The 27092-nt window shown below is 38.1% G+C and overlaps 3 protein-coding genes and 1 non-coding gene across 5 annotated transcripts; 1 reads left to right on the top strand and 3 right to left on the bottom strand.

Annotated features, from left to right (window-relative positions):
- Positions 1-461: 461 nt before the first annotated feature.
- Positions 462-8594, bottom strand: trnau1apb (tRNA selenocysteine 1 associated protein 1b). Of its 2 annotated transcripts, none has more exons than XM_053330118.1 (9): positions 8460-8594; positions 7234-7331; positions 6277-6376; positions 5326-5378; positions 3813-3941; positions 3206-3322; positions 2817-3117; positions 1702-1747; positions 462-1555 (listed from the first exon to the last, which is right to left on the bottom strand). In XM_053330118.1, the coding sequence occupies exons 1-9, from the start codon at positions 8493-8495 to the stop codon at positions 1419-1421; spliced, it is 1017 nt and encodes a 338-aa protein (XP_053186093.1). In that variant the 5' UTR covers positions 8496-8594; the 3' UTR covers positions 462-1418. The 2 variants fall into 2 exon arrangements, with proteins under 2 accessions (XP_053186093.1, XP_053186094.1); XM_053330119.1 differs by having other exon boundaries at positions 1702-1744.
- A 636-nt stretch (positions 8595-9230) lies between these two features.
- Positions 9231-9302, bottom strand: trnaq-cug (transfer RNA glutamine (anticodon CUG)). Its single transcript has one exon. It is a non-coding gene; the product is annotated as a tRNA-Gln (tRNA).
- A 549-nt stretch (positions 9303-9851) lies between these two features.
- ankrd45 (ankyrin repeat domain 45) lies at positions 9852-12185 on the top strand. Its single transcript, XM_053330639.1, has 5 exons — positions 9852-10089; positions 10965-11132; positions 11228-11313; positions 11900-12038; positions 12148-12185. The coding sequence occupies exons 1-5, from the start codon at positions 9852-9854 to the stop codon at positions 12183-12185; spliced, it is 669 nt and encodes a 222-aa protein (XP_053186614.1).
- Positions 12186-16311: 4126 nt separating this feature from the next.
- Positions 16312-24225, bottom strand: bpnt2 (3'(2'), 5'-bisphosphate nucleotidase 2). Its single transcript, XM_053330116.1, has 9 exons — positions 24075-24225; positions 23735-23880; positions 22365-22437; positions 22128-22274; positions 21094-21253; positions 19321-19416; positions 18980-19141; positions 17368-17502; positions 16312-17117 (listed from the first exon to the last, which is right to left on the bottom strand). Exons 1-9 carry the CDS (start codon positions 24096-24098, stop codon positions 16975-16977), a joined length of 1086 nt encoding a protein of 361 aa, XP_053186091.1. The 5' UTR covers positions 24099-24225; the 3' UTR covers positions 16312-16974.
- Positions 24226-27092: the final 2867 nt, after the last annotated feature.

Here is a 27092-nt window from a genome sequence, read left to right as displayed (position 1 = left end):
CTCAACTATCTGACCTGAGTCAGTAGATCTCAGAGCTCTACTGGGTTTATATTCTACTAACATGTCATTCATGTATTCTGGACCTAAACCATTCAGTGATTTGTAGACCAGTAGCAGAACTTTAAAATCTATTCTATAGCTGACTGGGAGCCAGTGTAAAGACTTTAGAACTGGAGTAATGTGCTCTGATCTCTTTGTTCTGGTCAAAACTGGAGCTGCAGCGTTCTGAATGAGCTGCAGCTGTTTAATGCTTTTTTGTGGGAGTCCAGTCAGAAGACCGTTACAGTAGTCGAGTCTACTTGAGATGAAAGCATGAATCAACTTCTCCTGGTCTGTTTGAGACATAAAACCCTTCACTCTGGATATGTTCTTAAGCTGATAGGCTGTTTTGGTGACTGATTTGATGTGACTGCTGAAAGTCAGATCTGAGTCAATGTAATGAAGAAGACAGACCACTTTCCTCCTAAATTTGTTTTATTGATAAAACATCTCCAGAAAGAAAATATATACAAAATATCAGCCATCAAAACAGCAAAGAATAAGTGCTGCTTCAACCTCTGATACGACAAATTCAGCAGTCAACCTCACACAATCATGACGTAGAGTCTCACAGCGTCATCATACTGAACACTCCCCACACAGATAATGCTCATTAAATCCATCATGAAAATTAAAAAAAAAATGGAAGAGAAAGGTATTTACTCAAAAATTTCCTTCATACAAAAAAAAAAAAAAGAAGAACAAGACAATGATATACAAAGAATATCTAATAATCATCCTGGACTCAGAGGACGTAGATGGCGAATGACAACAAAAGGCATAGTTTTGTCTTCAGAAGACGGTCTCTTCCATCTCCTCCTAAACGATCAGGGCCATATTCAGTGGATGTGGTTCATTTTTGCTGGTGTGTCCATCTCAACATGGATCAACAGGACCAAAACTCAAGTGAAGTTTCTTCCTCAGTGACATCTTCAAATGGTGAATTATTGAAACCATACATGACATGACATTTTGAGAAGACCTTGTTCGATTTAATGCTACAGCTGCTGTGAACAGCACAGAGGGCACAAACCTCTGCACTCTTTCCCTCGACTCATAGCTCTCCCCCCTCTGTGGTGTACAGATGAGTGCATACTACACAGTATGGACAACATACTAATTTCACTGCTTATTGTCCAACTTTCTGAATATTACCAACATGGTAAACATTAAAATCAAGTGAATGTGTGTATGTACTTTGAAGATGAACAGTAAATCTATATGTACAGTCTTTCATCAGGCTGGGAGAAGTACTGAGACGCTGAAATGAAGTGGGGCTTTTTAAGGTCTCAGTGTAGCTTTAGATGATGGCAGGGGTACGAAAATCATAAAAAAAGTTATATTTAAAATTCAGGGAGGGATCCGAAGAGACTAAATTATCAAGAGAGTGAGGGGATGGGGGAGTTAACAGAGTCCAGGGGCTCCCAGTGACTGCTCATCATGGCGTCATAGAGTTCCTCGCTGCGTTGCATAAAATCTTTGTTCCACTGGTCCACATCACATTCAGGGAGGGGCTCTGTAACACAACACCAAGCAATGACTTCTACACATCCACACTGTTCAGTATTTACCTTAACAAATGGTATGGTATTTGGCAACATAACATTGTGTTGCCAAATACACTGTATGGTAAAAAAATATTTGATTACAAACAGGTCTTACCTTCCGCATTTTCCTCATCGATATCCTCAGTTTCTTCATGGCTCTGCTGGAGAAGGACATTAAACATTAAACATTAAAAAATATATTCCTTATAAAAATAAAAAAACAAGAAATCTGATAAGACACAATCATGCTACCAGAGCCTAAAAGCACATATTAACATCCAAGATAGTTGTAATACGATCTGAGCATTTGTACAAGCCTTGTGTCATACCTGCTGGTTTGTGTGAGAGAGAGTGCAACATACTCATAGGTACTATTTTTACAAACAAAGACTACTGGCATTCACTTTGGATAATCTGCTGTTAATGGTGAATGGGGGCATTTTTAGTCAACATTAGCACACAAAGAGTTATTTTAAATCCAGCTGAAGTGTCCACAGACGGGTGGAGCTGCCAGCAGCGGCTTCAGCACCAGCTGTTTGGCTGGAATGACGGGTAGAGTCACGCCGGCTGTATGGCTGGGAGTTCCCCGAATAGAGAGAGAGCATTTGCTAAGCAGCACTTAACCAAAAAGTCCAGTATGGGAGGCTTTTGCTCCAAGGGTGACAACCATAATGAAGCCACCAAGGACTTCTCAGAAGAGAAGTGAGGAGTATTAAGTGAACCAAACTCCATTGTAAAAAATGACACTTTAACATAATGATGACTGGTGATGGGTCGCTTGTTAACAAGTCATTTAAGTTACATTTTTACTGAAACACGTCTACAAAATATGTGCTGAAGTAAACAGTGGCTTATAACATTGCTTTATTTTTAAAATATCATCCACGTTCCTGTCTTACACCTACAAACAAAGCCCATTTTAAAGTATGTATTTGTATACAGGAGTTTGGTAAAAACATTGTTAACTCTTGACTGTTCACAGTTGGGTCGTGCTCTCAGGGCGTTCAGTGAACACACCACCACTATTTCAGAGCAGAGAATACTGCTTATTTTTCCATGATTTTTGAACGCTAATTTTACATTTTTCTGTGGTGTGACAAACTCAAAACATCTCATATTTTATGCTGCTCAGATATCATTTTTATCTTGTAGCTGAATAATTTGAGTATTTCATGCATTATTATGTTGTTACTTATCATTTAAGCCTGAGTGTCTTAGTGTGTCACTGACCTCTACGGCTCCTGTCATGTCAGTAGGTGGCATCCCCATGGGAGGTGGTGGCATGGCATGACCTGGTGGAGGGTATCCGTATGGCCCATAGTTGTAGTTGTAGCCAGTCCCGTATCCACTATTATATCCAGTGTTGTAGCCGCTGCTGTTGTAGCCGCTGTACTGGTCATAGCCCCCCCACTGAGAGTAGTAACCCCCCTGTCCTGCGCTGCTGTTACTGCCATAGTAATTGGACTGGGACTGGTTGTAGTTGCCATGGTAATTCTGGCCCTGGCTCCCATGATAGTTGCTCATCTTCTGACTGCAAAACAAAAAAAACACAAAAGTTTTGATGGAATTGAACTTCTTTTTAAGACACCTGTTAAACATTGGAGGGTGCAGTGTCTCACCTCTTTGCCACAGCGATACTGAGTCTGAGCGGTTTCCCCCCAAGCATCGTACCCTGGCACTCCTCGATGGCCTTCTTTTGCTCGCTCTCCTCTCCAAACTTAACAAAGCCGTAGCCTCTGCAAGTCAAACAACAGTCAGACCCCCTGTCCACACCTCCACACACTCCATACTTGGCATTTAAAATCACCTTATAATGAGAAACAGAATATAATGGGTATTATTATGGTAGAACTGAAACTTGTTGTTTTACTTTTAACATGAGGTAGCATCACTTGAATTGTGAGTTGCTCTTGCTTAGCCTATATGGGGAAAACAATAGTTTTAGCATAAGACGGCAAGAAAACATTCCTTCAGCCTTTTTTTTCGAAAATAGAAGAAGATGTACTGGAGGTCAACGTCCATTGCACTGCTATGCAAATATTCATTACACCACAGAAACAATTAATATTATTGTACACTTCTTACAATAATATTCAAACCAGAATACAATACACCATATCACAGAAATAAAACATATATAGTTAAAGAAATCATCCAACGTTAAGCAGAATACATCTAACATCAATAAACCATGTTGCTGTCCGGTCCACCTGTGAGCTGACGTACCTGGAGTATCCATACTGGTCAGTGACTACTTTGGCTCCCTTGCAGGAGGGGTACTTCTTAAAAACCTGGTGCAGCTGGAAGTCGTCCACCTCAGAGGCCAAGTCGCCCACAAACACTGAGAACTCCGGCCTGAGACAAGAAAACACTTAACGTCAAATCTCTCAAGTTTTATACTGTCAAGCATTAAAAAGGTACGGCAGGCTTTTTTGTTTTTAAGCAGGGACATAACTGAGGCATGCATATTATTATCTCAGTCACATGAACATGTCCTTCAAACCTGTGTTGTCTTTCTTGATGTTTTTAAAAATACTAGACTGAAATAGGTTCAGTTATCATTTTTACTGTAGATGTTTGGCCAATACAAATTGTGAGATGGGGAACAGGCCTGTGTGATAAGACACAATGACAATACATGACTGTAAATCCACTTATGAGGGAATCCTATTGTGACAATGTGATCACACTGATTTATCATTTTACATGAGTTATTATAGTGCCTCTAAACACTACCTGAAAATCTTGTTACCTCTAGTGATGTCAAGTGTACATGCATCAGTGACTGTGTGTTACATTATTGTGTAAAATGTCGTGTTTTTATTTATTTATATATATATATATATATATATATATATATATATATATATATATATATATATATATATATATATATATATATATTGTGTAAAATTGAATGTTTGTGGGCAGAAATGCATTTTGCACTTTTATTAGACATGAAGGATACAAATAATATAAGTTAGTCAGTAAACACTCAATGTAAACATAACTTTTGTTTATGTACAGGAAACATCACCCAAGTCCTGCTCATCCACACAGGTGTTTTCACTCAGTCTCACTGATAACAAGTATGGCTACTTGGGTGGAGCTATAGTACGCTGGGAATAATATGATGTCATCACAGTGTGTGTGCCAATAATAATCATAACAGTGTAGATTGTACTGCCATAACATGGGAGAGTGAGGGAGCTGTAAAAAAGCACAGTCCACACAGTCTTAAGCTGCATTTACACCAAATCACACGATTTGGAGCATGTTGTCTGAGGTACCAGAGAGACAATGCAGGAAGTGGAGTTGGAGTTAAAGATTAATATTGAGTTATACTTTTGCTGTGACCGCTGCACTTTTCCCCCTTTTTTTCCTCCAGCAAGCCGCCTGCGGTTGTCCCCCCTGCTGCATAAACACACTGCCAACCCCAATTCCCCAATTCAGATGAATGGGAGGGCTGTGTTTTCATATCTGAGCTGGCGTCAGTATAACACCCTCTAACCAGGCGACATAAGTGAAAACACCTGTGTGGATGGACTATTGGTGTGTCAGGGCTTTACACTGCTTGTATTCCAGGTGTGAAGAGTTTTGGGACATTATACACTGCAATGGATATCATTTAGACTATTTTATATGTGGGTTTACCAAATATATACAAAACCTAACAAAAAAAAGTGTGTAGCATCTCTTAAAGCAAGATGGAAAAGTTAAATGTAAAATCATATCTTACCCTGCTTCTGGCCGTTTCCCATAGGTGGCATAGTTTAGTTTAAACTTCCGGGGCTGCACAGGTGGGGGGGGAGAGAAAACACACACACTGAGCACAACCTCACAAACCAAAGACGTGTAGTATAGCACTGATATTGCTGAAAATAGAGAGTGGGAGTTATTATGGTTGTTATTTGGGTTTTACATACCTCCACCACCCAGACCAGCCTTTAGCCCATTCCTCAGTTAGTTCCTACCAGAGACTCTATTCCCCAGCTTCAAACAAAGTACATTCATGTACAAGCAGCCTCTCAGCCACCTTCAGCAGCAGGTTACAGGCTGGTGGACAGGGGAGCCCACTAGCTTGGCCCGCTCACAGGGGCCAACAGCATTTTTTCAGATTCACTAGCAAGCAGCTGCAGGTCACAACGTTACACGCCGCTTAAAACTCGCAACTTTAGACTTTTTAAAAGGGTTTTTTTTAACATCACCAGATTTGCTGTCACTGCGGCCAACACAGGTCATACTTAATAATATCTGTAGGTGCTTCTTTGTTTAAATTGGAGTGGGAAAGCATAATAGTGGATGTGAAAGCAACACAAACAGCAAATCCAACAAATGTGCCACATTTCACCAAAGCGTTAACAGGAATCTTGTGTTTTTAATGCAAACCTCATATCACATGGACTTTCTAAACATCAAATACTACTGTGTCTCTGTTGTAACAAAAAAAAAAGGAGGACCAAGACTAGTAGAGCTCCACTATCCACAGTCAGATCAACAATTAAATACTGCTTGATATCATAATGTCTAATACTGGAAAAAAGAGGAAGGCAGTATTAAATTGTCAAAAGAATTTATTTGTGGAGAAACAGTAATTATAAATAGATATATATATATAAAATATGGAAAGTATTACATTTTTTAAAAAGACATATGAGGAGGTATTTTGCAATTACACCATAGAACTGACCGGGTTTGATCCAGGGACCAGTTTCCCGTTGAGTCTTTGGACGCAGCGGTCGACACTTGCTTCATCTGCCAGCTCCACGAAGCAGTATCCTGCTGAACCCCTGCACAGGAGGACAGCATGTTAGACACAGACAGACAGGGAGAAGCTACGGTTTATAAATAGCTTTTTTAAAATAAAGCCACACATGAATTTATAACAAGCACATTTTATTTATAGAGCGCTTTTCAATATACTCAAAGCAGGTCATCGAGTTAAAAAAAAAAGCTTGTACACTAAAGAAAGAACTCTTTAAAAAAGATAACCAACATTGTCAGTAGAGCTATTGCACTGAGCTGAAAGAGTGTGGATGCTCCATTAATGGGAATGTGGATAAAAGAGTTATCTACCTGTTTTGGACAGGAGAGACTAACTTATATCGCTATGGGCAAGTGGAAAGACTTTATTCAGCCTTGGGAACCATACATGAACATTATTACACATGGTAATATTTAATTGAAAAAGGAATTGTAAAGGGAGAAAAAAAAAAGATATACATTTGTTTTATTTGAAGATGATGCAGGTTATGTATGTTTATGTGAGTGCATACGTGTGTAGTGTACAAAATATGATGTATGTAACCTTGGTCAAAATGTTGTATTATCACTGTTTTACTGTATGTGTCTTATGGGGAGAAAATAAGAAAATGACAATAAACATATTGTGAAAAACAACTTTGTCAGTGAGTAAATGAAGTGGAGTTATTGTAAGGAATATAAGACAGGTGCTTTTCTCACACTTTGGTTAAGGGTGAGCAGGAGGCTGGTTTTAAAACAAGACTTACACAGTTTCCTGTAGTTGTTTATAATGGATGTGAGCCAATACTCAGCTTTCCAGCCCTGCTAAAGCAACAGCAGATCTAATATCACAGCAGTTGCCTTCAAAGCTGTCACACACAGGTTGGTGCTGTGTATATCCTACCCTGTTATCCTGTGAGTGATGATCTTGACTCCAAACGGTGATTCTCCCATAGCGCTGAAAGCCTGTTTAATGAAGTTCTCATCCATGTATGGGTCCAACTAAAAAATTCAAAAATTAAATGAAAAACACACACACACAAAAAGACATTTTTACATTTGCCACAGTCAATAGTAACCATAACATTCATAATAGTGCAGGGGTATGTACATGACTTTGTAATGTACTACATACTTGGGACATCTTTAGAAGACTGTGTATGGAATAAAACAACATTAAATGATTCATTGAGATGTCCCATCAAACACATGCAAGAGAGGCAGAATGTGCAGTACATAAAAACAATGTAAACGCAAAAACTGTGAAATTGTCCTTTTTTCATAAGCAAAATAAAGGTTTCACATATCTAACAGTGGGTTTAAGCAGGGTTAAGGCTTTTACTACAATGATTAACACTTGTTTAATAAGTTTCAGTAGTGAAAAATACTTATTAACCTTAACCCTGAATCAGAAGCTCGTTTTTTTACTCTCTCATATTGTAGTTTTAAGATTTCAGTTTATGCCTCCACATGCTAATTGTTTGTTATAGCTTTATTCACACCTTTTATCTTCCAAAAGTTACGACTATAACTGGCTGTTGTTAATATTAGCATAGTACTTAGTTCATTCTAACCACTTGTTAGCTTGATAACATCGACACAATGTTAGAAAGCAATGTTTACACACAAAGCTAGTCCGAAAAATGTATGACGCCATGATTCAGACCTGTTAACGTTACTACAACTACGTACAACTAACGCAGTAACGTCAACTACAAGCTGTCAGTTTGTTTCTGTTTATTCCATTCAGTTATAATGTTAAGAGTCCTGAAAATATCCTCCACACTCAACTCAACCGTCTGCCCATATTAGGTTTCAGAGACTTCACATGATACACATTAACTGTGAACTTCACCAACATTAGCTCATGCTAGCATGGCGAAGAGCTAGGAGAAAAGCGTTCGTATTTAGAGTATAAATGGACCGTCAATGTTTACGCCGTGTTTCACTTAAGCACGTTACGCCAATTTCTACCAATTAAGCACTTTAAAGCAGAGTTCAGTGTAACCTTTTAAAACAAGGGTCACGCATCGTTGCGAACATAACGCAAACCGAGCTAGCATAGCAGCACGCATTGCTAACAAGCTGAGCTGACCACCCACACTGCAAGAAGTGAGACTTTCAACATACATCACCCATCCACAGGCTCGTCTGTCTGTTGAACATATTGAAGGCGAGGCTCTGAACCAAACTGTTTTTTACAACGTTAAAAGTTCCCCCAAACGTTCACGCTACACTAGTCTACCTGCAGTTCCTCTTCCTGGGTTCTATCTAGACGGTAACCCTAGCTCTGCGAAACTCTCGCGAGATTTGAAATGGAACTGTAATTTTAAGCCACACCTTCATTTTAACCTAATTTCTTATACAGTCTATGATTTTAACCCAAACAACGAGTTTCTCTAACCATAACCAAGTGGCTTATGTGTCTAATAGTAAGCAGCCCTTAACCACCGCTAGACAAGAATATCAAGGGTATCACAATATCGCAAGTCTAGGATTCCCATCCGGACACGACGTTCTATTTGTTCTTATTAAAACTTTAATACTTCAATATTACCATGCAAATATAGGTACAGGGAGTATTAGATAATTCAAACAAAACAAAAATCAGTGTTGATGCCATTCATGATTATCATCACTGAAGATGACCGCCACTACAACCTCTCAAAACGAGAAAGACGTCTTTAAAGTATTTTTGACCTAATTAAAAGACGAGTTAAGAGGAATGACTGATGCGTGTCTCCTCCATACAGATATGTTTACGTAACTTTTCCCCCTACTGTGATTAAACCTTTTAATATATGTTGATGACTGAATTGCTTTTGGGAATGGGGTATGTCTTATAATAGATGGTTGTTGTTACACAAACCTAGAAGGAATACTAGTGCCCCCCGAAAAGTTAGGTCCCACCGAGATTTGAACTCGGATCGCTGGATTCAGAGTCCAGAGTGCTAACCATTACACCATGGAACCGACACGACGCTAGTCTAATGGTGTACGTCACCTGGAAATTAAGTGGTGTGGTACCCTTGGAGGATTTTAATTGACATAAAGTTGCAAAAATGAATTACAAAAAATCAGTCAACAATCGATCATTGTTGAGTATGGAAGCGTATGTTTGAGATACATTGATTTAGTATTATATGCTAACTGACCATCTTTAATTAAGGCTATAGAATTTGAAGCACAGTTAGTGTAGTGTTATGATCAAGTTAATGCATTAAAATCTTATAGTAATGTGTACAGCACTTTTCATTCATAGTGTTAGGCTACTCAAAGTTCTGCAATATTAATAATATAGAACACACAACATACAATACTACTACCTCTACTACTGCTACTACTACCACCACCACTGCTACTACTACTACTCTTCTACAGTATTACTTCTATTAGTTATTCAATGTTTTTTTTTTAATCCGTGAAAGATAAACTGGGCTTTAAGCGAGTTGACTATGTAACCATGGTAACAGTAAACTCCTGTCTATGCGGGCTAGGTTTGTTGCTACAAGTGTGTGCAAAATGACAACGATACAGGATGAAATCTTTAAATGTGTGTTGTCTGGGGACTTGGAGGCCGTTAGGCAGTGCTTAGGACATGAGACCGAGACAGAAGAGTCGCAGGAAGACTTGGATTTGTTCGGAAAGAAGGACGAAGCTGGGAGAAATGCTCTGCTAGCTGCTTGCATGCTGGGCAGGAGCTCCATCATCCCTGAACTGCTCACTAACGGAGCTCAGGTCAATGAGCAGACTGTCAGAGGTGAGTACCTGGACACTTTTAGAAACGTATTAACTAATACTGCTCATTTCAATTCAAGTTGGGTAGCAGCAAAAGAGAAAAGTGTTTTAGCTACTAAATACATTGGACTTTACAAACACTTAATAACTGAAAAACACTACTTTGAGTCCATCAGTTATGCTTAAAATAAAGTCAAATTATCTTTAAATGTCTTTTTCTTCTTAAAAAATTACAGTACAGTACTAAAATACTTGGTCTAAAGTGATGATGACCAATAAGGACTATTCATTTTTAATACAAATCAGTCTTTTTAATTCATTAAATTCCCCAATGCTCAATTTAAAAAGCTTAAATCAACAGAAAAAATAAGAACATGTGTATAAATGCACACATGGTATATGAACATATACTGTATGTATCGACATGCAGTGGTTTCACTTCTGCATACTTAATTGTGTTCTACTTTTACTTTTTAATGGATAAAATTGTCCTTTTCCCAAATGACAAAGTAAAAACGCTTCTTTAGAAATATTAGCAAATTCATTCAAAATCAAAAACTGGTATCTCTCATTCATCTAAATATTCACACCCTTAATTCAGTACTCAGCTGGGAGTCTTCTTGTGTAGGTGTCTACAAGCTTTGTACACCTGGATGTGGGCAATTCAGCCTCTTCTTCCTCACAAACCCTCTCAAACTCTGTCAGATTGGATGGGAAGCATCTGTGAAATGTCATTTTCATCGTCTCATCATTGTGCAACACAGTAACAATAACTATACCCAGCTGTTCATTTTTATTTCTGAGCTGGCAAACACTCTCAGAGTAGGATGGACATTTCTTCAACTGCTTGAATCACAGTTGTATTTATTGTCTGTATTTATTCTCTTTGTTTCCCAGGTTATTCATCCCTTCACCTTGCTGCTTGCTGGGGCCACCTGGAGACAGTGAGGACTCTGCTTGACCTAGGAGCAGACACACAGGCCAAGACCTTCAGAGGGGAGACACCTGTAGACCTGGCCAGGAAATACTCCAACATAGACTGTGTTGATTGTCTCATCCTGGAAGGTGTGTTTCCTGCTGTTATGACTTTACATTAGTAACAGAAGGATAGCAATGATGTATTTTATTCTTAACCTGTATGTGTGTTTATCCCTGTGCAGAAGCTAAAAGGGACTTGATGGCATATGTGGTCTTTGTTAAAGACATGAGTTCTGATCCAGAGAGGAGCCTCACAAAGGAGGAAAAGGTAACACCAACTGTACATCAGGATTCAACAGGTTATCAATATTTCAGTCCAAATCTATTATTTAATAATATATCCCTTTACATAAATGAATATTGTCATGATTATACATGTTATACTTTGCTGTCATAGGCTATTCACAGCAGGGAAGAACATTCACTCCATTGGTGTTACTTCAAGTTTCAGTCCAACATAAAATAAGTGATTTGAGTCTTCCTAAACTGACAACTGTTTAGGAAGTTTACTGCAAGTTTTGATGTTTAAGGAGAAAAATAAGAGATAATATCCCTCTTGAATTTGTCATTGCTGCATGGAGAGAAATACACCATCAACCACTGATCCAACATTCTGTTAAAATACATTTCTATGTCCCAACATGCATCAAATTTTCATTATCCATAGTTTTCAGTGGTGACACCTACACTGTGTGTAAACTTTCTTCAAAGTCTTAGCATCTAATGTAAATGTATTTTTTATTCTACATGTGATATTAGTGATTTAGTGTTGTATTTGTCAGCTACTAAGTCCAAATCACTAATGGTTTAGAGTTAAAGGATACAGATGTGTCTTTTCTTCTTTGCACATGTAGAACATCTGTACGCGTGCATGCTCCACCACATCAGACTGGATCCAAAGCGTCAAAAACCCAACAGTGTCAGATTTCATAGCTCAGAGGAAAGACATGGAGGAAACTCTGCAGCCTGTTCTCAGCAAACTATCAGCTCAGTGTAAGTAATGATAGTGTTACTGAACATCTCAGTGTGGGTTATTACATTTGTTTAATTGCATGGTTTAATTTTTTGTGTGACTTGTGGATTGTCTTATTCATCTTTGCAGCTGCTGAACTGCCCGTCAACGCAGCAGGGAAGCTCTAAGAAGGCAAAAAAAGATGTATGTGTAAAATTGTTCTCTGATTATAATAATTTGGATATCAAAATGTATATGTAAATTATTTTAAAAGGTCTCAAATGCTGCATCATTGCAACAGTCCAGTAATATATTATCTACATAGTTTTTCTTTCTTACACTCTGTTGTCTACTGTAAGTACTTATTATAACTGAATTTACATTGCACCTTTCTTAATAAAAAAAACATGAAGACAATATAGATGAGTTTGAATGAATCATATATCTTTATCAGAATATGTTAAAGGTTCAGTTCACGCAAATTCAAAGAACATTTTTGCTACCCAGCTCTAATAAAGCAGTATATAGCCAAGCAGATAGTTTTGGTTTTATTCATTTAAGGCTTAAAATCTGCTGCTGCTGACACCATTGTGATACATTCATTGTTTATTGTTCACGGTGTTGAAAAAAAACCCAAACATGTCCTCACAGAAATCATGTTAGCTTTACTCACTCATGCTGCTTGTATTTTTTTATTATTATTATTTGGTCTATTGAAGAAACTTATCCTTCTTTTGAAAATTAGCATTTATTTCCCTTATCAATGCAGTTAAAACAGTGATAATAAAAATAATCATGAATCTAAATAATACATCTTCTCATTAAGAATGAGAAATAAAAGTATTTCATCTAATCGTATTAAAGGACCAGTGTATGGGATTTAGTGACAGCTACTGGTGAGGTTGTAGAATGCAACAACCCACCGTCAAAGCATGTAGGAGATCCTGTGGTGGCCACGAAACGCCTGGCCCTTTCTAGAGTCAGTGTTTGGTTTGTCCATTCTGGGCTACTGTAGAAATAGGGCAGTATAGCATCACAGGCTCCATAGAAGAGGACTCACTCCCACTGTAGATATAAAGGACTCATTCAAAAGGTAACAAAAATAAATTATTCTTATACACTAATTAAAAGTCACTTAACATAACATAATATAATCTTATGCTCAATTTCTACTTAGGACATTCCGCTAGATGCCACTAAAATTCTACACACTGAAACACTCATTTTACCTCCACAATATGAGCTGTGATCAGTTCCCTTGAACGAACCAACATAATTACATATCTTACTGAATGTTCTAAAAACATTTTACCTCCACTCACTGATTTCTCACTCTATCTCCATCCGAATATAATAAAAGAGGACACAGCCTGTTCATACCATCATGCACACTGATGTTTTATTGTAAATTCACAGCAGAAGCAGGATGACAGAGACTCACAGAGCAGCTGTACAACAACCTGTTCATCAGAGCAACTGGCAGACACAACCCACACATAACAGCCTTTTAACAAACTGATACACGGCAGTACAACCTCTATTACCATCTACCACACTGTATTATCATATCTGTAAGAACACTAAACTAGCTGTTTGGCCAAATGAAAGTGTTTGGATTAAGGTTTAATTGAAGAGAATATTGTGCTGCCATGTATCAGCGGTTAGAGGCAGATACACTGGTGTTTTTATCTTATCTGTGTCACTTTCAGTATCACAACTCTCTACACATACAGAGACCAACAGACGACAACTGACACTTAATTAAAAACTTGGACTGAAGTAGCTACAGAAACTGCTTCCACTTCATTTTCTTCTATCACTTCTCATTAGTTTACAGACCTACCAAACCTACTCCTGCATTAAGAGGTCTGGGGGCTCTAAAAAAGGCTCATTCTCTGTAAGTTGTAAGAACCATACAACACAGAAAAAAACATGGGTATAAAAGAGACAATATCTTCAAATATTTCTAATTTCAAGTCACATTAGGGAGAATTCACACTTTCAATTTAGTGACTGACTCAGTTTTGCTGCTGATATCTGGTTTTTCAGGCGTGTAGAGCAGAACACATGGTGCCCACTTGTACTATCTGACTATAATCTGTGGTTATGCCCTCCCCCCGCCCCCAAGGCTGACATATGCATGCATGTCTCATTATTAATTACTCATCATCTCTTAAAGATCTCTTTCATACAGTCAGTCACATCCAAACTGAACAATATGATGTCCATGTCTCTGTAACACCATCTCCCTTTGCTATTGCAGCATTACCCTTGCATATTAAGCACTGTTACCATAGTGACTTACATAATAAAACAATGCTGAGTGCTCATCCCAGGATAGTGTCATCTTGTGCATTTCAAAAGGCACTCAAATCATAAAAAGGACATTTAGCACATGAAGGCCAAACCTGGAATAGCTGCGATAGCGACTGAAAACTCGTTTTTCTGTTTCTCAGTTTCACCACACCATCCAGATCAGGCCTTTTAACCCGCTAACAGCTTCTGCAAAGCCATTATCATCTATCATTACCTTCAGTCTGTGGCAGAACACGTTGTATGAACACTGAACTCTTAAACTCTATACACTTTTTTTTTTAGCTATACAAGGTTATCAACAACACAAAGGGTGCTGAGACAACGTTAATGTAAGACAGGTCACTTGTAAGTGGATCTTCTCCAAGACACTGACATGAGTTCACATTTTGCTGGTGCCTTTTTTGTCTTCTTCTACCATTCAACATGGTTTCACAGCAAAAATAAAGTCCAAACTTCATGTGAGTGTTGTTGAATTCGACGCAGAGATTGGCTGTAGACTGACACATGTATGGCAGACAGTACAATAAAAGACCTGCAGTAGCTATAATGACAAAGACCTCAGGAACAGGCTGATTGAGCAGGTGGTGTTTTCAGTACAGTGAAGTGTCAAGAGGAACAAAGGCTAGTCTGACAAAATACAAAACCATGCAAGCAAATGTCTAAACTGTTTAAACACTGTACTGTTCAATCTGCAATGGAGACAGATTATTAATAAAACCTTGACATGTACCAGGGTGTCGTTTTTGTAGGGATGCAAAGAATTGGTTTATCTGCTGATTGTTTTCTCAATTAACTGATTAACTATGGGTCTATAAAATGTTAGAAAATGGTGACAAAATCTTGCATTCAAATACTTTGTTTAGTCCATCCAACAGACCAAAGTTAGATATTTAATTTACAACTACACAAGACAAGCAGCAGATGGGGAAAATTTGGCATCCCTGTTCGAAAAATGATTAAGAGATCTTAAAAATAGCTGCAGATTTTTTCCCCTCTGCCTATCAGCTAATTGCTTAATCACTGCAGCTGTGTATTTTTGCATCGCTGAATGTTTTGTAGATTTGGAGAGTGCACAGTACATTGTTCAGTTGCAGAAACAGTTTGGTAAACATGGAAGAATGCCCCGGTCCATGCACAGGATTCTTTTCTTTTTTTTAAACTCATATTTAGTTCTTGACAACGTAACACCATTCAAACACAAAGTCATTCTTCTGTAATGCCCGATTGGCAGACTGTTAAAATCAAGAACGAGACTGTACATAGTGGATAGAAGTTGGTTTTGTACAGAGGTTTAACAGCAGAGTGGAGAGCTCACTGTCATTCAGTCTTTAAAACAGAACGGTCGGCTCTTAATCCACTGAGAAATGCAACAGTCAGCTTGTAACAGGAGAGGAGGAGGAGGAGGTGGTGATGGCGGTGGTGGTGTGTGGAGTATCACACTGTGAAGGTGCTTTATGATTTCAATCCAGAGTTCAGCTGTGTCTTTACTGGAGTTTGATAAAGACACAGAAATGACAACTTCAAGCCCTTACACACTTGCATGTGTTCTACGTTATTGTGTCCGATTAGACCTCTGCTCAGGATTACCTTCATTCGACTATTGACTATCATCCATAAGCCTGTCCCTGCACTCACTCCCCTCCATTCTTGGTGGGCACGCTATGAGAGGAACACCAATCACAGCATGTCCACACCTGTACCTGAAAATAGGTTTAATCAGCCTAAAATCTCCATAAATTGACCTTTAATTAATAAAACTTGATTCAAATGTATTAAAACTTTTTTGTTTGTCTGTTTGGCTGCAACATATGACTAATTTACACAATTTTAGCAGTTCAACTTTTTGTAAACGCTTCTTAAACTTCTGAATAAAATTGGTAGTGTTACTTTGTTACTTTCTAAAAAATATTTAGGATCTTTTTCTCTTTCAATGTAAGTTTGACCTTTGAGTTTGAATCCCTGCTCTGTACGCTGAGGTGGGGCCGCTTTAAAAACATTTTTTAAAGTGAATTGTTATGATGCAAATGATGCTGGTGAACAGAGACTAGAACAACTGAAGCTCATCGTTTCCTGTCAGTTTCTATCCAGTCTCAAATATTCCTAGGTAGTTGTTTCACCAGCCGAGCTAAACTGTTGTTGGCATTTATGTGTGTGATTCACGGTGCTGTGTTTTCACTACAGCATCATGAGATGAGATGAGATTAGACTTAAAAACGATAAAAAGACAATGATTTCAGTCACTTTGTAGCTCTGTTGTAAAGTTTTGCGTTGTGCTCCTTATAGTTCAGCATTTCACATCATCCTGCTGTCTTCTGAAGGTGAAGCGAGGGGACTCGGGGCGGGCGACCTGCTGTCCAGTGTTCACTGTAAAGCGTGTATGTGTGTGTGTGTGTGTGTGTTCGCGCAAGTAGAGGAAGATGTACCATTTCTTAGCTGTATGCATGAAAGGGAGTGTGCATTCATTCAGAGCCATTGTGTCAGTGTATTGGTTCCACAGTCCTGCTCAGCGGTCCCTGCTAGTGACTCCAATCCATCTGATTGGTTGATCACGATCTCACTGGTTATGTTTTACAGCCAGTTCATAAGTTACAGAAAAGGACTGCCACGTGTTGCTCTTACCACAACCTGACCAGACTACCAATGGCTCTGTGTTTGTGTCTTTCAGTGCTTCTCGGGGTCCCAGTTTGGTAGTCTTTCAACAATGGTCTTGTGGTCCACATTAACACTGGCCACCAGTCCTCCTTTGTTGAGTGGTGTCCCGCTGTAGTCTATGTCCTCTCCCTTTAATGTTGTCATATAGCCTCCTATAATGATGGTGATTACATGTCATTAGTACAGTGCACTACACATATTACACATCCAGTATAGAGATAACCACATATTGTTTTAAAGTGTAAAAACACTACAGGGTTTAGTATTTCATCTCTTTTGAAGTGTCATCTGTTTATGAGTGGATCATTTTCTCAGAAACTGGACTTGAATTATAGTCCAGTAAACTATGATCAACAGAATAATCAAAACAGAATTGGAGGATAATGATAGTTGTAACATTACCTAGTGAGCTCAGTAGTGCAGCACCAGCACAGATGTCCCATTTTTTAATAAAGGTGATGTGGACGTAAGTGTCTGCCTGGTCTATAGAGCCTGTATCGCTTGAGGGCATCTCCAAGAGCGCCAGGACCTTGTATCCTGAGAGAGAGAAAGAGAGACCAAGGTTGATATGAATGTTTGATTCTTCATCACAATAGTGGTTTCTGCTTCAACCTCTCATTGCTGCCAGTTACAAAGAGGTTGTTTTCTGCTGCCCCTCGCTGATGTCTTTGTCTTTACTGATATCTGTCACCTTACATACTGTTTGCTGCTGCAGTGTGTAAAATGCACAACTGTAAAGTAAAGCTGGTGGACGCAAACAGTTCCTGGTGTTGTATTTGTTTATATTTTTTTGTTATTTTTAAAATGTTCCAAAAGCTCTTTTATAAGCTGTGATAAAGTCCTTACAGGAAAAGCACAGGCTAGATAACACTCTACCACCTATTATTATTATTATTATTATACCATTTATGTGTTCCAGTAAACAATGCCAGTGAGCCAGAATGCTCAATACAAATGTTATGAAAACAATGGAAGGCAGCATTTATTAATGTTACAATAACACCTGTGTTCTGACATGTAAAAATATACACTGTGAGAAAAGCAGTGTGATACTGTGGGCTTGTTCCATCCTTTAAAAAAACAGCCACATTTCAATAATAGGTAAAATGGGAAATACACCTAAAAACACCTAAGAAAAGTTTAAAAAAGAAAAAAGAAAGGGATGTGCCAGCTCTCAGTACAATAGAAGAAGGAAGGCTGTTTGGTTTGATCATTTTAATCCAAGATTGGGTATAAGAAGATCACTGCTTTTGTCTTGTAACTGTGTATCCTGTGGAACACATGTTTTTATCATTAGGAGGTCCATTACTCTTCCTCTGCCTTTGGCTTATATCCAAATAAGGTAGAAGCTAAGTCTTGGGTGTGGGGACCTTAGTAAGGCATCAAGAAATCATTTATAACTTGAGGCCCAGACTTCGGGGATGTATGACCTGTGTAACATGCATGTGTATGCAAATATATGTTCTCACGGCCATTTTCTATTGGGTAAAATGATATAGGCTGATACAGTTGACCAATCACAGATGATTTCTTTGTTCCTTGAGAAACTATAACAGATCAGGTTTCTTCTTTACTGTTTAGAGTAGCTGATGTCACTGTATGCTGTCTACTTGTTGTACAATAACAACTATTTAATCTTCAACCCAGCAGTGTTTGGTGTATTATTTCATATTTGCATCAATTTCCACAACATCACAGTTCAAACTGAAACTTAAGTCTACCATTTTAGCTCTGCATGGTCGGATCTCACACTCTAACAACTCTAAACCACTTGTCTTTGACGACAGAGAGAAGACAAAGAGAAAGAAAATAAAAGTGTATAATATAAAAAAGCAAAAAATTCAACAAACTATTAACTACATTTTTATCTAACATATTTAGTTTTACCCATTATAAAGTAAACACTGAAATACCTCTGTCTAAAGTCTATAGTTGCAGCCTTTGAACTCCATCTGCACATGTATAAATGTTTAAATGTCATTTTATTAAGAAGTTAAATAACCCTTCCACTCACCTGCTCCGCCTGCTTCTATGATTGTTGTGCTGTTTCCAAAAGCGTCATGAATAAAGTTTTTAACTTCCCCAGAGTGGGAACGTGATACTATCACCTTTGGAGGGTTTAAACTGTAGGATGACCGGGGGCGCATATTTGATCCCTGACCCACTACTGCCCAGGCTGGAGGGGGAGAAGAGAGAGGTTAGAGAGAGGGGAACATTCAATACATACAATCAACATATTCTGCCTGCCAACCTCTTTATTATCACAGCTCTATTAAGACTATTTTATAGTGTAATGGTAATGTAACATGAGGCGGAGGCAGAGTTGTAAAGTAGTGGAGGTGCACACACACTTACCAGTGAACCCTGTGAATGGCTGATGTATGACTCCAATGACTGGTTTACCGTCTACAGCCACACATACCATTGTGGTCACATACTTGACCAGGTTCTCTGTGGAGAGACAGAGAGAGAGAAAGATGAGCAGATAGGAAGGGTGGGGAAGGAAGATGTAAAAAGATAGCAGAGACAGACAGAGAATAAAGAGAGGGAGGAGATGAAAAAGAGTATACAGGATACGGGCGGGACCGGCAAGGAACAGAAGATACAGTGTCTCCAACATATGGAAATCCTTCTCCTTCATCATAAAAATAACACTGCACTTAGAGTCTTGTACAACCATAACTTTGCTATGTTAAGATTATTTGGATTAAATAGGATTCAGCTTTAAATGAAATGCTATATAATGTTTGAAAGAACACACTGAATTCCTTTTTCATCTGTGGATTAATTAAATAAATACAAATTAGGTGGAAAACTGTCCCACACCCTTGAACAACTACTCTGAGACAATGGTGCCCAACACTTGGGCCACAGACCAGGAACCAGACCACTGAAGCCTTACTACAGGGCTGCAAGGACATTATATTAATTAAATAGATAAAAGCAGAATATCAACTGTAGAACTTTATAGAATATTTGTGCTGTAATTACCTTTCACTTTAATCTGTCTGTGCTTCCTTTTTCGTCATCACCCCATCAAGCCCACTACAACCAGGATGATGAATCTGAACTAAAGTACGTCATCCATACACGAGGTAATCAATCTAGCTAGGGGTGGGTTCTGATAGACGGTTCAACATTGGATCCTGTTTGCAGTCTACAAAATATCCGTATCAGTTAAGCTCAAATGTCAACAAATCTGTTATTAAATACCTAACCTTCAAAGAGTAATAGAAACCATATAGTTGACATCCTTCTCATCTTCAGCCGACTAAAGACAGTTTGAGGGTTTTTTTCTTTTGAAGGACCTGGGCAAGGTTAATGCCCTTAAATATTTGTTGATATACCCAAGTGCTTCAACTTTCAACCTTACTGTCCCCAAAAAACTTCTGAAAGGACTCAGTGTCTCTGATGGGCAGTTCCCAGCTGTAAATGAGATTAACTAGATATATATCCAGAGGGTGTTGCTGTAAAGGACCGTGTGCAGGATTACAGTACAAAAAGAGGTCCCAGACTTTTGGACCCTATTGTAAGTTCAGTAAACTCTTCAAATATAGTTGTCGAACAAAGACACAATTACACCTAGGATAAACAAATAAGGCCACCACACTTCCTGTATCCATGTATGCTTTCTGAAAAATAAAAACTAAGGATGGGTCATTACAACTAAATAACGGTTTACAGGGACCAACATCAACCTTTGAGCGTCTTTCTTTCTTTTCTTTTTTTAATTCAAAAACTTGAAGTAGTATGAAGGGTTCATTAACAGCTGATGGAGAGCCCGGCTACTTTGACGACTTTCGCGAGTAAGCTAGCTAGCTTGACTGGAGCCGCACAAAAGGTCCAGCGTGGGGAACTTTAAGAATACAGGAAAATCTTGTCAGGTGTGAAATATTTGGAACAATGTTGAGCTATCGTGGTTCCACACTGACAATGCTGACTCATCTGAAGAAGCATCAATCTGCAGTAACTATTAAGGGTCAGTCATCGCCAAACCAGTATGTCAACATCTGTAATGGCCCCTTGAGTATACTATACATCAGTGACAGTTTAACACATTTAGTCCCCAGTGTGTCTTTTACAATGATCATGGAAATGAAGGTAAGTGAACATCAGTGGCGTGCACACCTGTATATTCTTGTGTAGCATCCAGAGGATCGATCCACACAGTGACGCTCTCAGGAGGGACCTCGTTGCCTGCCTTTATCTTCTCCAGTATGTCTGCTGGAATGTCCTGGCTCCAGGCTGCCGCCTTATCCACCGTGTTGTCATGTTCTTCACTGTTCACCTGAAAACACACACAGACAGGCAGATTGAATTATATGTGTCATGTGCCTTAGGGCTTTTTTTTTCTTCTAAACTTTCCAGTCGGACTACAAGTTAAATGAAGCAACTTCTGCTGCTGTCCTGGAGGTCTCTCACTAACATCAAACATTAAAGCCTTTGTTAAGTCATTTCTAGCTTTGTTTCTACTTTAAACTCTTATCTTGAAGCAATTAGTAACCATGGAGATCCTTCATCTACCCAAAAGGTATCCATTAACATGACTTAGTTCCGCTGAAAAAAGGTATTGATTGAAAGAAGAGTAATATTTTCTGTTTGAAAGCATCTCCTGTTCAAAATGGAAAAACACATATATAACAATGACATATATAACCATATTTTTTCATATATGAATTTGGGGTTTCTACCAGTGTATTGCAAGCCAAGCAGCCCATCAGCTCTAAACACTAGGGATTTTTTAAAAATATATATTTTAGGATGTTTTCTAAACTAAAATGTGTTATACATGTAGTATAGCACCTTAAAGGAATAGCTCAGTGCATAATGAGTGTGCAGTCGAGAGAGAGTGAGTGTGAATGTGAGTGTGATGTGTGTGACAGTGAGACTAGAGAACAGAGTATGAAGTTAGCAGTATAGCTGTGAACAGTGTGTGTACAGTTCAAGCTATTTTTTCGGTGAATAAATGCGACAACTCCTCAAGACCTAAGCCAAGTTCTCATGTCTTGCTTGCCAGCCAGCTGAAGTACAGGAGGTTATCCACGAAGCTGGCCACAACTTAAGGTGGACTGCTTTAAGGTGGACCAGCTATTCGCATTCTAGTGACAATCTTGAAAACTCTCATTTTGTGAAAAAAGTACATCTACAATGCTTGTGCTCACCGTGACATCAGGAAAGGTGTTCTTTAAAAGATTAAACATCTTTCTGTGTGACTGCAGGTCACCATTGGTCAGAAGCTCATTGACTCCCTCCCTCGTCTTTCCCTTTGACTTCTCCTTCAGAGCATTTTCATCACGCACTTTCTTTACCTAGGGAGGAAAAACACAGTTGACATTCCACTTTATTGTATCGAGGCACTTAACATTTGTTTGTTGAGTTGTGAGGGGGAAAGAAATTACCTCTATACCACCTAGTACTGCAGCCTCCACTGAGACAGCCAGCAGCTCCCTCAGATCCACTTTTCTAGGCTGTCTGCAAAGATAAAGAGACAGAACAAGAATGTGTTAGACTCAAAAACAGCACTTCACTTTTCTTGCACATCAAACCTGATGAAACCAGATCGGCCTTATCAGTGTCTGGAGGTTGAATGAGAAGGCAACTTTTGGACGCTGCCACTGGTGCTTTCGAAATGACGCACGTGATAGCTGATATTTTCTGCTCGTATTCACTTTTTCACAATCAAACCATTGTCGGGTCAGACACTTACAAAGGCTCTGTGATTCCACACAGATCGCTGAAACCAGATAATGCTAATATTTTACTGTCAGCATAAATTAGGTGCTGGTCAATGACACACATTGAAAAGAATTGTCCATTAGAAAGTCCATTGACATGAAACCAATGTTTCAACCATATGTTGTCATTTTCTATGTTGTCAATTCAACACGTAAGTGTAGTCAAAACATTGGTTAGATAGTAAAATCATGAATATACTGTGCTTACATCTTCATTAGTCAGTAGTAAGGGCTGAGTAGAGTTTGGATTCTTTTGAACACCCTAAATTAATAAAAAAATAAGTCAATGTTGTCAACTGTTTAATGTTGTCTCCAACTGTGCCTGAATAAATGATGAAGACTGGGAGAATATTTATTTAAATTCTGATCTAAATTTGATCAAAAGTAACAGCATTTCATATTTTGGAAATGAAGTGTGAGTTTTTGGTACCTCACAGCCTTCAATATATTTAAAGACTACTAATAAGGTATTAAGGTTCAATACACATAAATACCCCCAAGTTAGCAGCTAAGGTGACTAAGGTGACCCACTCCACATATTCAATAAGATAAGCTCTGAATCCCCTCCACTCAAGAAGACTATTATGTAACAGTGTGTCTTGCAGGAGCCTCGTTCATAATGACAGAAGAAAACAGTGGCTGGCTCATGATGAAAGCAGCAGGGCTAAACTCAGCCTGGTGTACATGTAAATGCCTTATATTGATATGACTCCACCTTTACTACTACCTACAACCTCACTACCAGTCCAACCTGTAAACCTGGCAGATACTAAGCTGCATGTACATCACTACTGTAACACACTGCCTACTTGATAAGATAACTCAGCTTTATCTTAAGGTATTTAACATATTATTACTATACTATCACTCCAACTGGCCTGATCACCCATGTGTGTAACATACATGCCAACTCTTGATACATTTAACTTCAGTGAGAGGAAATGCCACGTTGTACAAAAACAACAACACAACTAAAAACAAGCAAAACATAAATGAGAAATTAAATGAAATGAGTAGTGAGAGAAGAGTCTCACCTGAAAGCAGACAAGCGGTTGGAGATGACACCGGCATACAGGTGGTAGATAACGCCGACTCCGAGGAGGCAGAACACCGCTACACCGAGCGGTGACAGGCGGATACCCATCGGAGCCATGGCCGCTGATAAACACTGGAGGTCTTTCTTAAGTAATGACAACAGGGGGGGAAAGGAAGCAACGACGGGGTTTAAAGTAAAAGGTAAGTGACGTGGCTGTCACCCGGCGATGAGTTTAGGGATAAATGTTGTCATTTATCACACAGATACTGACTGACTGTTAAAATAAGTAGCCTAGCGCTTTAGCACCGTCCGACGTCTCTCTGAAGAAATTCACACACCGTCTTTTCTGTGTGTGACGACATTCCGTTTCTCTGGTAGTTTGACTGTCGCTGTTAATCCACTTTAAGTCGTCGAGGCGAGCCAAATGTGAACTGGTGTCGAAGGCAAAGCAGAACAATCGCGTCTCTGTTCAGTCATTTTTCCTCTACGTCCTCATAGCTCACCGAGCGACGCTTCGCTTCCGGGTCAAGACGCTGTCGTCATCAGTTAGAATTAATTAATTTCATTTCATCCAATCATTTTAAACTTTCAACTCTGCATACGGTTGTGACCTCACACATATCTATCACATATTATCTGCTACTGTAACTCAGAGAATAATACAATACACTTTTAATGTCCAATACTGTGTAATATTAGTATATCATGTCCACTTGGGACTAATAAAGGAATATCTTATCTTATCTTATCTTATCTTAATACAGCAGAATATCTTGTTAATTTCACCATTCTTTATGCCATATTATTATTATTATTTATTTATAAACAGAAGCAGAAACAGAAACTCAAAAACATCACCTAAAATTGCACCTTTACCCCTAGAATTAAACTCTTTATTAAAATCACTTAAGCTAGTAAATAATAAAAAAAGCAATACATTTATTAACCACTACGAAACCCGAAACGTCTTAACCACCAGTATTTTAAATTGTATTTATTTCCTTTTACTTTAAATATGTTTTTATTATCTTTATATATAATTTATTATTTAATATTCTTTACTTTCTCATAAATGAAACTGATGTCTGAACTGTATAGACTATATGCATGATGCTGTGTTTGCCTGGATGTGTATTTCATTGTTTCAATAATAAAATAGAATAGAAATAGAAATAAAAATAATTTATCCATTTCTTTTCATAGAAATGAAAAAAGCCTGAACATTCAAATAAGACCAAGGGAACTATAAACGATTCCTTGAAATAGACAGGGTCCTTTTTGTTTTAATTAATTAATTATTTTTAATAGCCTATATAGATTTTTTAAATGTTGCTTTGTATGTTCTTTATGTTTCTGATCTTGCCATATAGTTTAAAGATCCTCTCCAGACATGGATCAAGAAATGTCTGTTTTAGGGGAAAAAATGAAAAAAGCTTGTGTCTAATGTTTTCAATTACCTTATTAAAAGTTCTTCAAATTACATCTAGCCCATCCCCTTTTCCTTCATTGAAGCATCCAGAGTCTATTGTTCATTTCAGTTTAACTGCTGGACACATGATGTCTCCTACATTACTGTGAAGTCCATTCTGAGTGTTTGTGCACTGGAGGATTCAAGTTTCCACATCACATTTGTATAAATTTGACCAGGATTGGCTTCCAAATAAATGGTGATGTCACAACTCATGTTTAAAGATCCTCATGTTAAACTGAGATTAAAGGTCCACACACAGATGAATGAACAGCCTTCTCGTGTCAAACTCCACACAGTTGCCCCAAAATCATCACAAGTTGGTTGCTTTCTTAACAATGACTTTATTTGATGCAATGTGAACTATATACATCATGTGGTGAAATACTATTTGGGATCAACATTTTCTTGTGCTTCCCACTGTTTAAAGGCCATGATGTGATCCATACTGGTCACATCAAAGCAGCAAAGTTATCTACCATAGAAAGAGAATGCATTAAAAATTATGAATTCCCCACAGGATTCCTCCAAGTGCAGATTCTTCTCTTTATGAAATTACTGCAAAGTAAACAAGATAAATGAATCATAAACTTATTACATCACTGTCTGATGTGATTTCATTTCTCTGTGCAGTCTGGGAACATGATGAATCTTGCACAACCTGGCATTTCATCTTATCTTTTCTGTTAGTTGTTGCAGTGTTTACAGCCTTTTATCCTTCATTCTGTCCCAAATTAGTGTATAGTTTACTGATGTTTTATGTAAATTACTTTATTATTCATGTGTTTTGTTCTATTTTGGCTGGCTTACTGCAAAAACATCTTGATGACTTGTACTAAAGTGAATACTGACTGCTCATTTACATCAGCAGAAACATCACTTTTATATCACTAACGGTATCTTGAGCTTCAGGAACCACCCTTCATTGCTCAACTCAACAAACAAGCTGGAGGAAGTTGCACGATACCTCTATTGTATGACTGTAATACAATAAGTATAAAATAACAATATAATCATAACTAGGGTACAGAGTTGATAACTCACTGCAAATAATAAAAATACAGTATGACTAATCAGGTCTTAAACTACTGAAAGCCATTCCACAGTAATTCATTTATATGTTTCAGACTCTCTTACAGTGTTATTTACAATCAGACCAACATCACCCACGAAATGTCTTACTGAACTGATTAAACTAATATCTTTCTTGTGATTGCATGGACTGACTGTGTATGATCAAGGAGGGGTTGTGATTCTAATGTGGATAAGCCGATAAAGCTCATTTGTTGCTATGAGTTTCAGTCATTTCTTAGCCATTGTGAGGACATAAAAGGACAAAGGACAAAGTAGAGCGTTAAAACAAGGAGGAGCGATGTTATCAATGTCATTTAACAGGTGAAGTGTCTTATGAAATATTGTTGCTATCTAAAGATGAGGTTGTTTCCTTTAATTATGTACTGTACCTAAAACAGTAGCATCATGTTAGCTTGTTTCACGCTGCAATAAGAACTCTCAATTCAGCCTATTTACTTTTAATTACAGCATTTTGCATTATGATATTAGAAGCTCTTCATTGTTTAACAAGGAGTACTGTTACTACAAGGAATATTATGATAGTATTTACTGACCAATAAGTAACTACTGATCCTGGTCACATAACCATATAATGAAGTGAGGCAGATGTATCTAGTGAGGTTCACAGATGAAAATAGTTATGTGTATTTTTGGACATTGCCTTTTCAATCAGTTACACTAAAAACAACGACATATTGAATTCACCATATCTAAGTTAATATGAATTCAACTTTTCCCCCAGAAAAATGGTATGATTAACTCTACAGACATTCAAACATCTTAAAGCATTGTGTAAAAATATAAACTGTGTATA

The sequence above is a fragment of the Scomber japonicus genome, chromosome 12 (assembly GCF_027409825.1).
Source record: "Scomber japonicus isolate fScoJap1 chromosome 12, fScoJap1.pri, whole genome shotgun sequence".
Classification (NCBI taxonomy): domain Eukaryota; kingdom Metazoa; phylum Chordata; class Actinopteri; order Scombriformes; family Scombridae; genus Scomber; species Scomber japonicus.
The sequence above is the reverse complement of the archived record's forward strand: the minus strand, read 5'-3'. Positions and strand labels throughout refer to the sequence as shown.